This window comes from Oryx dammah, unplaced genomic scaffold, assembly GCF_014754425.2.
Source record: "Oryx dammah isolate SB20612 unplaced genomic scaffold, SCBI_Odam_1.1 HiC_scaffold_2, whole genome shotgun sequence".
Classification (NCBI taxonomy): domain Eukaryota; kingdom Metazoa; phylum Chordata; class Mammalia; order Artiodactyla; family Bovidae; genus Oryx; species Oryx dammah.
Genome location: NW_024070186.1, coordinates 183,088,919 through 183,102,343, shown reverse-complemented (window position 1 = coordinate 183,102,343; position 13,425 = coordinate 183,088,919). Strand labels below are relative to the sequence as shown.

Here is a 13,425-nt window from a genome sequence, read left to right as displayed (position 1 = left end):
GAATTTGTGAGCATGTTGGTAGTCACGATGACCTCGGATTGGAGCAAAACAATTCATCCTGCCCAGAATTGTCCCACATCCCACACGACGTCTGACTATCCTGCTAGACATTCATGAAGGTATTAAAAATAAAACTCTGGAGAAGGAAATGGTAACCCACTCCAGTATTCTTGCCTGGGGAATCCCATGGACTGACGAGCCTGGTGGGCTACAGTCCATAGGGTGGCAAAAAGAGTCAGACACGACTGAGCAACTAACACACAGACACACACACACTTCTGAAATAACCTAATAAATGGGTCTTTAAAAAAATAAAAATAAAGCTTATTTTAATGACCTGAGCCTATAACCTACCCAAGCCTAGAGCCTATCCCATCTGGTGTTATGCTTGTTGTGTTGATTCTTTGTGACCCCATGGACTGTAGCCTGCCAGGATCCTCCATCCATAGGCTTCTCCAGGCAAGAATACTGGAGTGGGTAGCCATCCCCTTCTCCAGGGGATCTTCCCAGATCAGAGATCAAACCCTTGTCTCCTGCACTGGCAGGTGGATTCTGTATCACTGAGCTACCAGGGAAGCCCCCTTGCGTCATGCTGGAGGGAATTATTTTGCTACAATGCTTCATGATAAAGCCCACTATTTTGCAAGAACTCCATATTTCCTAATTTCTCCACCTTAATTTGCCTTGGTGTGTTTGCTATGTTTGTTTAGTGAGTGTTAGTCACTTAGTTGCACCCAACTTTCTGCGACCCCATGGACTCCTCTGGGCTCCTCCGTCCGTGGGATTCTCCAGGCAAGAATACTAGAGAGTTGCCATTTCCTTCTCCCGTGTTTAAGTTACGGTTAAATTCCTCTTTCTCTTATCATCTGCTCTGTTATTATGATCCCTGGGAAACCAGAAGCTAAATCTAATTCTGGCTCAGGCCAGGGAGAAATGCAAGCAAGGCTGTCCCTTCTTGTTCAACAGAGAATGATACTGGGTTATTATAAGGCTCGGGGGAAGACGGTAGTTTTGGTAATATTGAAATGGAACAGTGTTTCAGTCGGCTCACAGCAAAGTGGGAATGTGAGCAGGGAATTAACACCTAACACCTATCCTGGACTGAGCTAAAAAAAAAGAAAAAAAGGAATGTTGCAGTCTGCTTCCTTCACTGTCCCAAGTGCTCAAGCCTCAGCTAAAGCAACTCAGGGTGTGGCCCGTCTGGGTCAACGGACCCACAGGGTCAGATCCTTCAGGCAAGAGTGGAAATTTCCACTTTCCCCTGTTTCTTATCCGATCCCCTTCCTTTAATTCATATTAAATTAGCACAAACATCTGTTTACTTCACAACGGTCTCTACCTCAGTATATCCATGGTTTGAAATATGTATTTTATTTATTTTTTAATAAAGGTTTTGTTCTTTTTTAATTTTTGGCCATGCTGAGTCTTTGTTGCTGTGCAGGCTACTCTCTAGTTGCAGTGCATGGGCTTCTCATGGTGGTGGCTTCTCTTGTTGCAGAGCACGGGCTCTAGGGCACAGGCTCAGTAGTTACAGCAATCGGGCTTAGTTGCTCCGTGGCATGTGGAATCTTCCCGAATCAGGGATGGAACTTGTGTCTCCTGCATTGGCAGGTGGACTCTTTACCACTGAGCTACCAGGGAAGCCCCGTGTATAACTTTATTTTAAATTGATTTCCTTTTATGTCTCTTTTACATTTCAAGGAGAGCAATGCAGTTTACACTGTAGCAAGTACTTTGCCATCGATTATCTCATTTGATCTTCTCCCCAACTCTAGGTGGTGCTAGTCCTAAAGAACCCACCTCCCAATGCAGGAGATATGGGTTCCATCCCGGGGTCGGGAAGATCCCCTGGAGGAGGGCATGGCAACTCACTCCAGTATTCTTGACTGGAGAATCCCCTGGACAGAGGAGCCTGGTGGGCTGCAGTCCATGGGGTTGCAAAGAGTCAGACATGACTGAAGCGACTTGGCACAAATGCCAACTCTATGAGGTAGATACAGTTACGATTACCTTCAGTTTACAGAAGAGAAAACAGAGGCTCAGAGAGGTAAATTGACTTGTCCAGGGTCATACAGGAAGTAGTGGATCAAGGGTTTCAATCCAAGACATCTGGCTCCAGAGTCGGCTTAACCATTCTGCTAGTCTCCCTCTCAGGAGAGGGAGATTACCTAGGGACTCCCAGTTCAGGATGTTAAGGGGGGTTTCCAGGATTTTTTTTTCCAGGATATTTTTTATATAAAAAAAAAAAAAGGAGGGTTGGGTGTGATCAGTGTGAGGATCAGTGACATAACACATGGTGGGTTGTACCCTCTCCTGGATCCTTCTTCACTCCATGTTCTGCCTCCAGGGTCCTGAATCTGAGCCAGAAGTGGGTGGGGTGGGGCTCAGCTGTGTGGCCATGACCCCCAGCCCAGGAGGGGCATGTGGCAGAGGGCAGAGGGCATGAGATGGATAAGGAAGCAATCAGCCAGGTGAGGCCTGAAGGGACCACAAGCACTGTTTATGCCCAAACCCTGTCTCTTACCTCCTCCCCACTGAGGGGCGGGGATCTCCTCCGTGGAAAACTACCCAGCTGGGCGAGCCCCAGTGAGAAAGAAGGCGAAGGGGGCTGGGACTCACGGGACCAGCTCTTCTCCACCACCCCCCAACCCCCACCCTCACCCCGCTCTCTCTCTCGTGACTGATGCTTACTGGGCTGGGTTCTGGGAAAAGGCCAGATTGCATCAGACCGGGCCTGAGGGACTGGAGCCAGACTGTGGGCTGAGGAGGAGACGTGGCTTTATAAGTTGAGGCCAGTGAACTGGGAGGTGTCAGCAAACCAGACACAAACAAAGCTTTAGAAGACGGGAGAGGGAAAAACAGACAGACAGAGAGACATTATGGCCACCTTCCCAAGAGCAACCAGCCCGTCCAGGCAGCCCCCGGGCCCAGAGGATGAAGATGCCATCCTAGACGAGTACGACCTCTATAGCCTGGCTCATTCTTACCCGGGTAAGGTCTGGCCCCGCCACCTTCTGGATCCTTCCATTTCCAATGCCCACCCTCACAAGTGGACTGAACCCCACCTCCCCAAACTAGGATCCCTCCTTGGGCTCCTGCCCACTCATCACCCTTCTCCAGCCTGTTTCTTTGACCCCTGGAGTCACCCCCTTCCCCGCAACTCCTCATCCAGTGAGCGTTGTCCTACTCAGCCTTGGGACCTCATATACTTCTAGAATTTTGGAGATCACGAGGGAGAGGGGAAGTCCCTCAATCCACAGATGCAGAAGCAGGGACAAAGACTGCCCTAAATCTATGTGGTGACGATCCCCAGCCTCCCGACTTTAACCCAAGCTCTTTCCACCCCTGCCCTCCGTACCCCCTGAGCCTCACACCTCTGCCCACCTCACCACGGACTCTCGCCTCATTTCCCAGGAGTGGGAGGCCGGAAAGGTCGCAGCAAGAGAGAAGCTGCCATCAACACCAACCGCCACAGCCCTGGTGGGCACGAGAGGAAGCTGGTGACCAAGCTTCAGAACACGGAGCGGAAAAAGCGAGGGGCACGGCCCTGAGACAGGACTGGAGGTAAGGAGTCAGGGGCCCCCAGCACCTGTACAGGTCCCTCTGCCTGGACGGGACAGACCTCAATGTGCGAGGTTGGGCGGGGAGGAGGGAGCCAAGAATTGTTGTCTCAACATAGAATAAAATGAGACATACGTTTGAGTTGCCTAGCGACCAGAGCAAAGGGAGAAACAGACCCTTTGCAAGTGGAGCAACATTTGATTTACAGACAGGGAAACTGAGGCCCAGAGAGGATAGGGTCTTTCTCTAGAGTCATGGAGCAAGTGAACAGGAGAGACAGAACTAGAACCCAGGCTTCTGGATTTTTCACCAGCTGCTTTCCTTCCCCCAGATGAGGCCAGAGGACGGACACCCACAGCAATGGAAATAGGACCAAGGAGGAACCAGCCCTTGGGGGCGGGATCCAGGCCTGCTTGCCCCACCCCAACCCCAGGACTTAACCCCACCTGACTGAGACTCTGGGGGCGCCAGGGAGGAAGCACCCCCGGCCCCAGAGAAAGGACAAGATGGGGAGCAAGAGGCAGAGCATAGACAGAGGCAGAGTCAAGAAGGTACCTCCCCCCAAAAAGGAAGAAGCCGGGGCTCCCCAGGGTGACGGTGAAAAATAAACAAAGTGTAGCAGCTGCAGACTGTCTGTGCGTTGTGTGTTTTTGTTCTCTCTCTTTGTGTGGCTTTTTGGGTGCACACTTCTTGTCTGCGTTGGCGTGAACCAATGAGAGAATTTTGGTGAGTGTTTGTTTTGAGCTATGTGTCTGGGAGGGGTGTTTCTAATTTTGTATGGGCGTAGAGGTGAGCTTTTTTTTTTTTCTTTTGATATATATGTGTTTGGGTGCATTTGTTTCTGTGGTTTCTCGTGAGGTGTATGAGAATTTCCTCTGTTTCTTTGAGATGCTGCCCATGAAACAAGCCCCCTCCTCAGCTCCTCTCCATTTTTGGAACAACAAACTTGTTGTTTATGTCATCTTTGTATCAAACCACCTCTTGAAGTGAATGTTATTTATTGGTGCCATCTGCAAAATGGCGAAAAGTGGGATTTAAAACATTTAGGGACTTGCCCTAAGTTACTCAGGGCTCAAATTCAAGGATTCTTATTGTCCTCAAGTGTGAGGTAGGTCCCTTTGCCAAGGGGGCCGCCAGGACAGTGTTCTGGAAAGTCAGGTGAGCAGGAAAATTCTTATCCAGTATTATCAGTCTTAGAGCCAGACTTCCAGAAAAAATGTGGAGTAAGTAAGAGGCATGCTGGGAGCTGGTAGGGTATGTTGATTGAGAAAGAGACTCAGGCTGCTGTAATGAAGACTCAAACAAAGCAGGATAGAAAGTTCTCGCTGTATCACAAAGCAGTTCCAAGGATTGGTACTCTGGGGTTTACGTGGCAACTCCATCATGTCAGGGATTTCAGTTACTTCTGGCTCATTTTTCAGCCACTTTTCAAACATGGCTACCACTCTGCACTCCAACCTAGCTGCTCCAGTATCTGCCATTTCATCTGCATTCAGTTTATGTAAATAGAGTGGGAAAGGGACCAATAATAAGGAGGCCGCAATAATATATTTTTAAGGCCATAACCTAAAAGCAGAACACATTGCATCTGCTCAGAATTTAAACATATCACTACACCCAACTACAGGAGAGGTTGGGACATGTAGTATATAACTACTTAGCCACGTGCTAGCCCAAACTGGGGGAGAGTTTTATTATTAAAAGAAGTAGGAGAGGGACTTCTCTGGTGGTCCAGGGGCTAAGACGCTGCATTCCCAATGCAGGCAGCTTGGGTTCGATCCCTGATCAGGAAACTAGATCCCACGTGCTGCAACTAAGACACAAATAAATAAATATTAAAAAAAAATAAGAAGAAGCTGGAGAGAGTGAATATTAGAAGAAACTAGCAAGCAAAAAGGAGTACAGGATGGAGAAAACCCCTCGGTCTGGCTCTGAGCATAGTCTTTTTCCTTTTCTCCTGTCCACTGCTTTTAAACCCTGGGTTATAAAACTTGGAATCAATTGCTCTCAGGGACCCAAGAATATGAACAAAGGAATAAGGCAGCAGTTGGAGCAGAAACAGATGCACAGCAGATTAAGACCAGCTTGAACCTTTAAGAACCTTTATCCATCAGGCTCCCTTGAGTTGCCTGATAACTTTCCTAGAATCTCTGACCCGAGAAGGACATTAAAAGATATCTTTCCTGGTGGTCTAGTGGCTAAGACTCTGCACTCCCAGTGCAGGGGACCCAGGCTCAATGTCTGGTTGTGAAACTAGATTCCACTTGCCATAACTAAAGGTCCCACATGCTGTAATGAAGATTGAAGATCCTATGTACTGCAGCCAAATAAATTCCTTTTAAAAAGGCATCTAGTCCAATCTTGTCCCCAACTAGGGATGGAGCCAGCACCCCCTGCTTTGGAAGCACAGCGTCAACTGCTGGCCTGCCAGGGAAGCCCCCAGAGTTATTCCTTAATGTGAGCTGAAATCTGACTCTCCTACCTGCCCCTTGAGCAAGCTTCTGTTTTCTGGTCCCTTCTATCTGAGATGGTTTTATTCTCACTAATCCTGCAAGGCTCAACTCTTCAAAGTCTTCTCCTATTTGCCCTCCACCACCTGACTCCTTGCCTCCAAGGCAAGCAAGCCTGTGCCCAGAATCTCAGTCATTTTGACATTTAGCTCCTTCAGATTTCCCTTCAAACCCCTCTTTCCATGACAGATTATTTATTCATTCATTTAATACTTATTGGATGCCTACCATATTACCAGGACTTGGTTGAAGGTACGCCCTGGGAGGAGGGACAAACAGGACCCTGCTGGGATTGGAACCAGGCCTTACAGTCGGTGTCATTTCTTGGACTCAGGAGTCAAATGGCAGGAGCCGCACTAGGCAGTAGCTCTCTGCCTAGGATAGATCTGATGCGTCAGCTTCAGAAGAGCATAGCAATAGCTCCCATGCATTGGGATACTACTCTCATGGCACTTGTTTTATAGGTACTGCCTCATTTAATCCTCACAATAACTCAGTAGGCATAGTATTATATGCTCAGTTGCTTACACATGTTCAACTCTGCAATCCTGTGGACTGTACCCTACCAGGCTTCTCTGTCCATGGGATTTTCCAGGCAGGACTACTGTTGTGGGTTGCCATTTCCTCCTCCAGGGGGTCTTCCTGACCCAGAGATCAAACCTGCATCGCCTGTGTCTCCTGCATTGGCAGGCAGATTCTTTATCACTGAGCCACCTGGGAGCCAGGTAGAGTATTACTGATTCCATTTTACAGACCAGAAAACCAAAGTTTCTGTAAAAGAGAAGTAACTTCATCAAAGTCACACAGGCACAACCTGCAGAAGCTGAGACTTTTAAATCAGGTCTGTCTGATTTTCAAAGCCAGGTTTTCTCTTTGTGACTACATGCCTGAGAAGAACTGACCATGAGGAATCCTAGATGCTAGTTAATTTCTGGTCAATTTACTGGGGTCTGAGCCTGTTTCCTTCCTCTGTCAATTGCTGAGACTATCAGTCTTCTTTCAGCTTCAAAGGAGAAAATAGGCTGGGTGAAAATAGGGTTGCGTCTTCAAAGCAGAAAATAGGGTTGTGTCTCGCTGGGTGTGGTCACTCCCCAGGTAATGGATCCTTTGATCCACGCTTGCCAGGAGGCCCAACACATGACCCCTCACACGACTCCTGGTCCCACCCTTCTCTGGCATAGCCTCTGCTTGGGAGGTTCCAGGAACCAGATAATTCTTGGACTTATAGGACATGCAGAGTTAAAGAGCCCCACTCTTTCCCCTTTCTCGAAGGGGAAATCAAGGCCTGGGGGGAGTGCAGGAGGGCGGAACTGGCTTAAACGCACAGGGGGACTGGGGATCCAATCAGGACAAGAACCCTCCAGAACCTCCCTCTTCCCTTCCACTCCTTTCTTCATCTTCTCCTGCTTGTATGTAATACCTGTTTCCCCAGTTTCTTGGGTTCCTTCTGAGAACTGGAGAGTTGACTGACCTCTCTTTCTTCCTCAGGGGCTTATGGAAATTTCCAGGTAGGTTGCCACACTTCAAAGGATTCCCAGCTCCTTGCAGAGAATCTGGAAAGACGCCGTGGGGCTCTGTATTTACTTGTCCTTGTCTGTCCACTCCTTTCTCAAAAGACCAGCACTCAGATATATATATTTTTTAAATTCAGGATCACCCGACGTTGATTTTAAATGAGCACTTTAAAGTTTTTTTTTTTTAATTTTTAATTTTTGGCTGCGCTGGGTCTTTGTTGCTGTGAGCAGCCTTGCTCTAGTTGTGGTATGCGGGCTTCTCATTGCAGTGTCTCCTCCTGTAGCGGAGCACAGGCTTTAGGATGCAGGGGCTTCAGTAGTTGCCGTACTCATGCTTAGTTGCCCCGCAGCATGTGGGATCTTCCTGGACTAGGGATTGAACCTGTGTCCGCTGCATTGACAGGCAGATTCCTAACCCCTAGACCACCAAGGAAGTTCCACTTTTAAACAATTAATTATTTTAAAAATTTATTTGGCTACGCTGGGTCTTAGTTGTGGCTTGTGGGATCTTTTTCAGTTGAGGCATGGGAGATCTAATTTCCTGACCAAGGCTGGAACACGGGCCCTCTGCATTGTCAATGTGGACTCTTAACCACTGGACTGCCAGGGAAGTCCCTCAAGTAGCATTTTTAAAAAATGGTTCTATTAATAATAATAACAGTCCTAGTCCTAGATACTGTTATTGATGAACTGTCTCAGGGTTTTCCCAGCTTTACCTTTCACAGTTTTGTGATTTCTGCCTTATAGGCATTCAAGCTACACCTTCTTACTTTTTTACTCAAATATATTTAAAAGGAAGCTACGTAATTTTCAAAAATGGAAGCCCACAATCACTGTCAGTTAGAAAATAACTGTAAAAAGAAATACCTAACCATAATTTTAAGTCCACCTGACAACCTTGTGTGTTGAGTCATAAGTGTCCACACTTGGGGGAAAAATATCAGTTGTTCACGAACCAGACACTGTGCCAGGAACTTTGCATACATGGGAGACGGCCTCATTGTAATCACCCGGAAATTGAAGAAAATACTGATTCCTGGCTCCCTCTCCCAGAGATTCTGATTTCATTGGCCTGGAGTGCAGCTTGGGCACTGGGACTTTGAAAACTGAGTCAGAAAGAGAAAAACAAATATGACCTACTAATGCATATATGTGGAATCTAGAAAAATGGTGCAGATGAACCTATTAGCAGGGCAGGAATAAATATGCAGACGTAGAGAATGAACGTGTGGACATGGGTCGGGGGAAAGAGGAGGTGGGAAGAACTGAGAGACTGGAATTGGCATAAAGACACTGCTGTGTGTAAAACATAGCTAGTGGGAGCCTGCTGTATGGCACAGGGATCTCAGCTCCATGCTGTGAGGACCTAGATGGGTATGATGAAGGTGGAGAGAGAGGTTCAAGATGGAGGGGATATATGTATACGTAGGGCCTATTCACTTTGTTGTATGCAGAAACTAACAGAACATTGTACACTCTGCTGCTGCTGCTGCTAAGTCATTTCAGTCGTGTCCGACTCTGTGCGACCCCAGAGACAACAGCCCACCAGGCTCCCCCGTCCCTGGGATTCTCCAGGCAAGAACACTGGAGTGGGTTGCCATTTCCTTCTCCAATTGTAAACTCTATCCCAATTAAAAAAAAAAAAAAAAAGTGATTCAAACGTGCGGTGAAGTTTGAGAACTGTATTTACCAAAGATGATCACAGCAAGATCCCACCCCACAAGCTCTCCTGACAGTACGGCCTTGATGCTCCCTCCATCAGCTGGGGGATATGCGACTCTTTTCCTTCCGAACACACAAGGACCTATGCGACCGCTTTGACTGATGGACCGTGGCGGAAGTGGTATTTCCTGAAACACCAAGTGCTTGGACCTTGTTGGTGGTGGTTTTTGGACCCCAGCCACCCTGTTGTGAGGAAGTTCAAGATAGCCCACGTGAAAATCAACATAGAAAGTCACGTGTTATTAGTGGTCTGACTTCTGGTGCGGCGGAAGTCCCAGCTGAAAGCCATCTCCAGCCTCCAGACATGTGAGTGAAGGGAGCCTACAGAGGGTAGGGTCATCTTCAGCAACTGAATCTTCTCAGATGAGGCCTGAGATATAGTGCAGTAGAAACAAGCCACCTCCTACTCCTGATCCGCAGAATATCTGGGTGCATAACCAAATAGCTGTTTGATACCATTATGTTTGGGGATGGTTTGTTGTTAGACCAGCCTTACTTAGAGTCTCCCCAGATCCATTCCAGATCCTGCCTGCAAATTTGGCTGTGACCTGGGACAAGTTATTATTTACCCTGTATCTTAATTTTCTCGACTGCAAACGTTCACCTCCCAGAATGGTGCGGTGTGTTTTGTTTGTTTGTTTGTTTGATTGATTGATTTTTGGCCAAGCCTTGAGGGTTTTGGGATCCTGGTTCCCCGACCAGGGATGGAACTCGTGGCCCCTGCAGTGGAAGCATGGAGTCTTAACCACTGGATTACCAGGAAGTCACCAGAATTGTGCTTTTATTGTTGTTTTTTCTTTTGCTGCTTGAGGGACCTTAGTTCCCTGACCAGGGACTGAACCCTGGCCGTTGGCAACAAAAGCAGTGAAAGCATGACACCCAGGGAATACCCACCTCCTGAAATGGTTTGAGGATGCAAGGAAACTGTTTTTCAAGCATTTCATAGGGTACCCAAAAAAAGTTCTTAAGAAGGCAGCAGAGTGACAGCTGACAGCATGGGCTCCGGGCCCAGACTGTGGGTCCAAGTCCCAGCTCGATCACCATCTCTGTCTGATCTTGGTCCAGTTATTTGACCTTTCTATGCCTCCATTTCCCCATATGGGGAGTAAGAGTGCTGATAACATCCATCCTAGCATTATGGCTATGACTGGGTTAATGTAAAATACATAGTAAACATCAAGTGAGTGAGCTATTAAAACAAGGGTTCAGCCAACATAGCTCAGGTGTGCAAGAAATGAGACCTGAATTGATATTTCCTGTTCCTTTTCTGCTGGCGGCAGGTGTTTGAAGGGGTCAGTTTGCCATTTTTCCCACTCCTTTTCCCAGGGCTCCCCAGGAGCAGAGTTGAGAAGCGGCATGAATCCTCTTGGCCTTGACATGCCCTGGGTACATTGGAATCCACCAAGACGTCCCCCCTCTGCCTTCCCGTCCTTTCTGTCTGTTCTTTACTATCAGCCACACAGCACCTGCTCTTGCTGTGTTCTTTGGGCCACCTCCCGCAGCCTTTGTGTCACACTGGGGTGCAGGGGCACTGCTGGGGTCTGTCCACCTGGAAAACGGGGTACAGTTCTTTCCATACCTCAGATCTCACCGAACTCTTCAGAACAGTCTGGTCAGAGGAATCCTTTCTCAAGGACATGTCTGTTCTAAGATCTCCCTCTGTCCTTTCCAAATTGCCTCCTTCTTCCTTAGCTTGGGGAGTATTTTATTTTATTTTTGGCTGTGCTGGGTCTTCACTGTGGCACACAGGGTTCTCTAGCTTTGTGGGCTTAGTTTCCCCATGGCATAGCAGATCTCAGTTCCCTGATCAGGGATCAAACCCGTATCCCCTGCATTGGAAGGTGGGTTCTTAATCACTGGACCACCAGGGAAGTATTTTAAAATTTGCCCACTCCTCACCCCATCCACCCTGCTCTTGTGTCCTCATGATTCTCTGTGCCTTGAGTCCCCTGTGTTAGTCGCTCAGTCATGTCTGACTCTTTGCGATCCCATGGACTGCAGCCCGCAAGGCTCCTCTGTCTGTGGGATTCTCCAGGGGAAAAGAGTGGATTGTCATTCTCTTCTCCAGGGGATCGTCCCGATTCCGGGATCGAACCTGGGTATCCTTGCATTGCAGGCAGATTCTTTACCATCTGAGCCACCAGCGTTCCACCAGGAGTCCCCTAAGACTGTTGAAGTAAAAAGGAACTTCAATGACATCCCTTCCCTGTAGCAATGAAAGTCCACAGTGATTAAACAGTGATGGGATGAGCATAAAAAGAAGAGGAAGAAAACTCCACCTGGGTTTGTAGGAAAAAAATGTCTACAATCGCAGTGACTTTTATTATCATAGTGAATATTTACCAAAGTTCTGTGGGAGGGAAAAGATCTGGGTCATGGGTTCGTTCACCAACTGTCACGGGCTGAGCCAGGAGGAGACCAGCTGTGCTAACACCCACACCTAAGCTTTCTAGAGAGTTCTGTGGTCTTCAGGGAGCCCGGGGGAGCAAGCTAAGAAGCAAGAGCACCTCACTCCCCCGAGGCCCTGTGTAAGCAGCCAGCCTGGACAGAGGAGACTGCTCCCCAGAGGCTGGACCTGGAATCCAGGTCTCTGCCAACCAGAAGCACTTTCTTTTCTTTGTAAAACAAGATTCTTTTTGCTTCTCCAAGAACAAAAGCAGCTGATGCTGTGGAGATGCTATGGTAAAGAAATTGCCTGCCAATGCAGGAGACTGTGAGACATGGATTTGATCCCTGGGTGGGGAAGATCCCCTGGAGGAGGGCACAGCAACCCACTCCAGTATCCTTGCCTGGAGAATCCCGTGGACTGAGGAGCCTGGCGGGTACAGTCCATGGGGTCACAAAGAGTTGGACATGACTGAGCACTGACTTAGCACACACCCACGCTGAGGAATCCGAAGACTCCTCACATTTTGTTCTGTCCTCTTGAGTGAACACATTCTCCTTCCAACTTTAGCAAAACACTGGAGTTATAAAATTAAGCACTTTGTGAAATGTTTGCACCAGCTCTGTGCAGCCTCGCCCTGTTATCTCTCTTTTGGAGAACAGTTGGGAGAGTTGTTAACTGCTTAAGGAAAGAATTATTTATTCCTTCAGCAGATATTTCCTGAGCCAGGGAATATTCTAAAAGCTACAGATACAGTGGCCAATGAACTCTTTCCTTTTGGAACTTGTAGTGAGGGGCAGACAAACGAGAAAAAAAAAACCATGAATTTCAGTGTGGCTTGTCCCTGGTGGATGAGACAGTAAAAAATTCACCTGCAATGCAGAAGACCCACATTTGATCCCTGGGTTGGGAAGACCCCTGGAGAAGGCAAAAGTCCACTCCAATATTCCTGCCTGGAGAATTCCATGGAGAGAGGAGCCTGGCAGGCTACAGTCCAAGGGTTCGCTGCAAAGAGTCAGACACGACTGACCAACTAACACTTTCATTTCTGTGCAATTTAAAATGCCCTGGGTCTTCTCTGGTGCCGCAGTGGTAGAGAATCTGCCTTCCAGGGCAGGAGACACAGGTTTAATCTCTGATTCAGCAAAATCTCACATGCCTCAGAGCAACTAAGCCCATGTGCCACAACTTTTGAACCTGTGCTCTAGAGCCTGGGAGCCGCAACTACTGAACCCTGGTGTGGGACTTCCATCATGATCCAGTAGTTAACCCTCTCTGCTTGGGTGTGGCATTCTAGGTTCTCAAACACCTGTGCCTTAGCATCAGTGTCCTCTGGTTCCTCTGCTTCAGAGCTGGTACCTGGCACTAAGTAGGTGCCTGTAATATTCTGTAATATTCACGAATCAATGCATCAGACATAGTCTTGATTAGGTGCTTCCCTGGTGGTCCAGTGATTGAGAATCCACCTGCTAATGCAGGGAACATGGGTTCTATCCTCAGCCTGGGAAGATCCCACATGGTGTGGGGCAACTAAGCTCGTGTGCCACAACCACTGAGCCCACATGCCTAGAGCCCGTGCTTCGAGGCAAGAGAAACCACTGCAATGAGAAGCCCTCGCATCTCAACTAGAGAGTAGCTCCTGATCACAACTAGAGAAAGCCTGAGTGCAGCAACAAACACCCAGTGCAGCCAAAAATACATTAAATATATATTTATAAATTTATAAACTGTG

At 47.9% G+C, this 13,425-nt stretch overlaps 1 protein-coding gene across 1 annotated transcript; it reads left to right on the top strand.

Moving 5' to 3' along the window:
- The first annotated feature begins 2,530 nt into the window (after positions 1 to 2,530).
- NUPR1 (nuclear protein 1, transcriptional regulator) lies at positions 2,531 to 4,188 on the top strand. Its single transcript, XM_040259782.1, has 3 exons — positions 2,531 to 2,991; positions 3,415 to 3,564; positions 3,893 to 4,188. The coding sequence occupies exons 1-2, from the start codon at positions 2,880 to 2,882 to the stop codon at positions 3,549 to 3,551; spliced, it is 249 nt and encodes an 82-aa protein (XP_040115716.1). The 5' UTR covers positions 2,531 to 2,879; the 3' UTR covers positions 3,552 to 3,564; positions 3,893 to 4,188.
- Positions 4,189 to 13,425: the final 9,237 nt, after the last annotated feature.

Excerpts from the sequence above, each read along its gene's own strand:
- NUPR1 (XM_040259782.1), top strand. The coding sequence starts at position 2,880 with ATGGCCACCTTCCCAAGAGCAACCAGCCCGTCCAGGCAGCCCCCGGGC. Across the intron at positions 2,992-3,414 it reads CCTGGCTCATTCTTACCCGG|GAGTGGGAGGCCGGAAAGGT; the intron begins GTAAGGTCTGGC and ends CTCATTTCCCAG.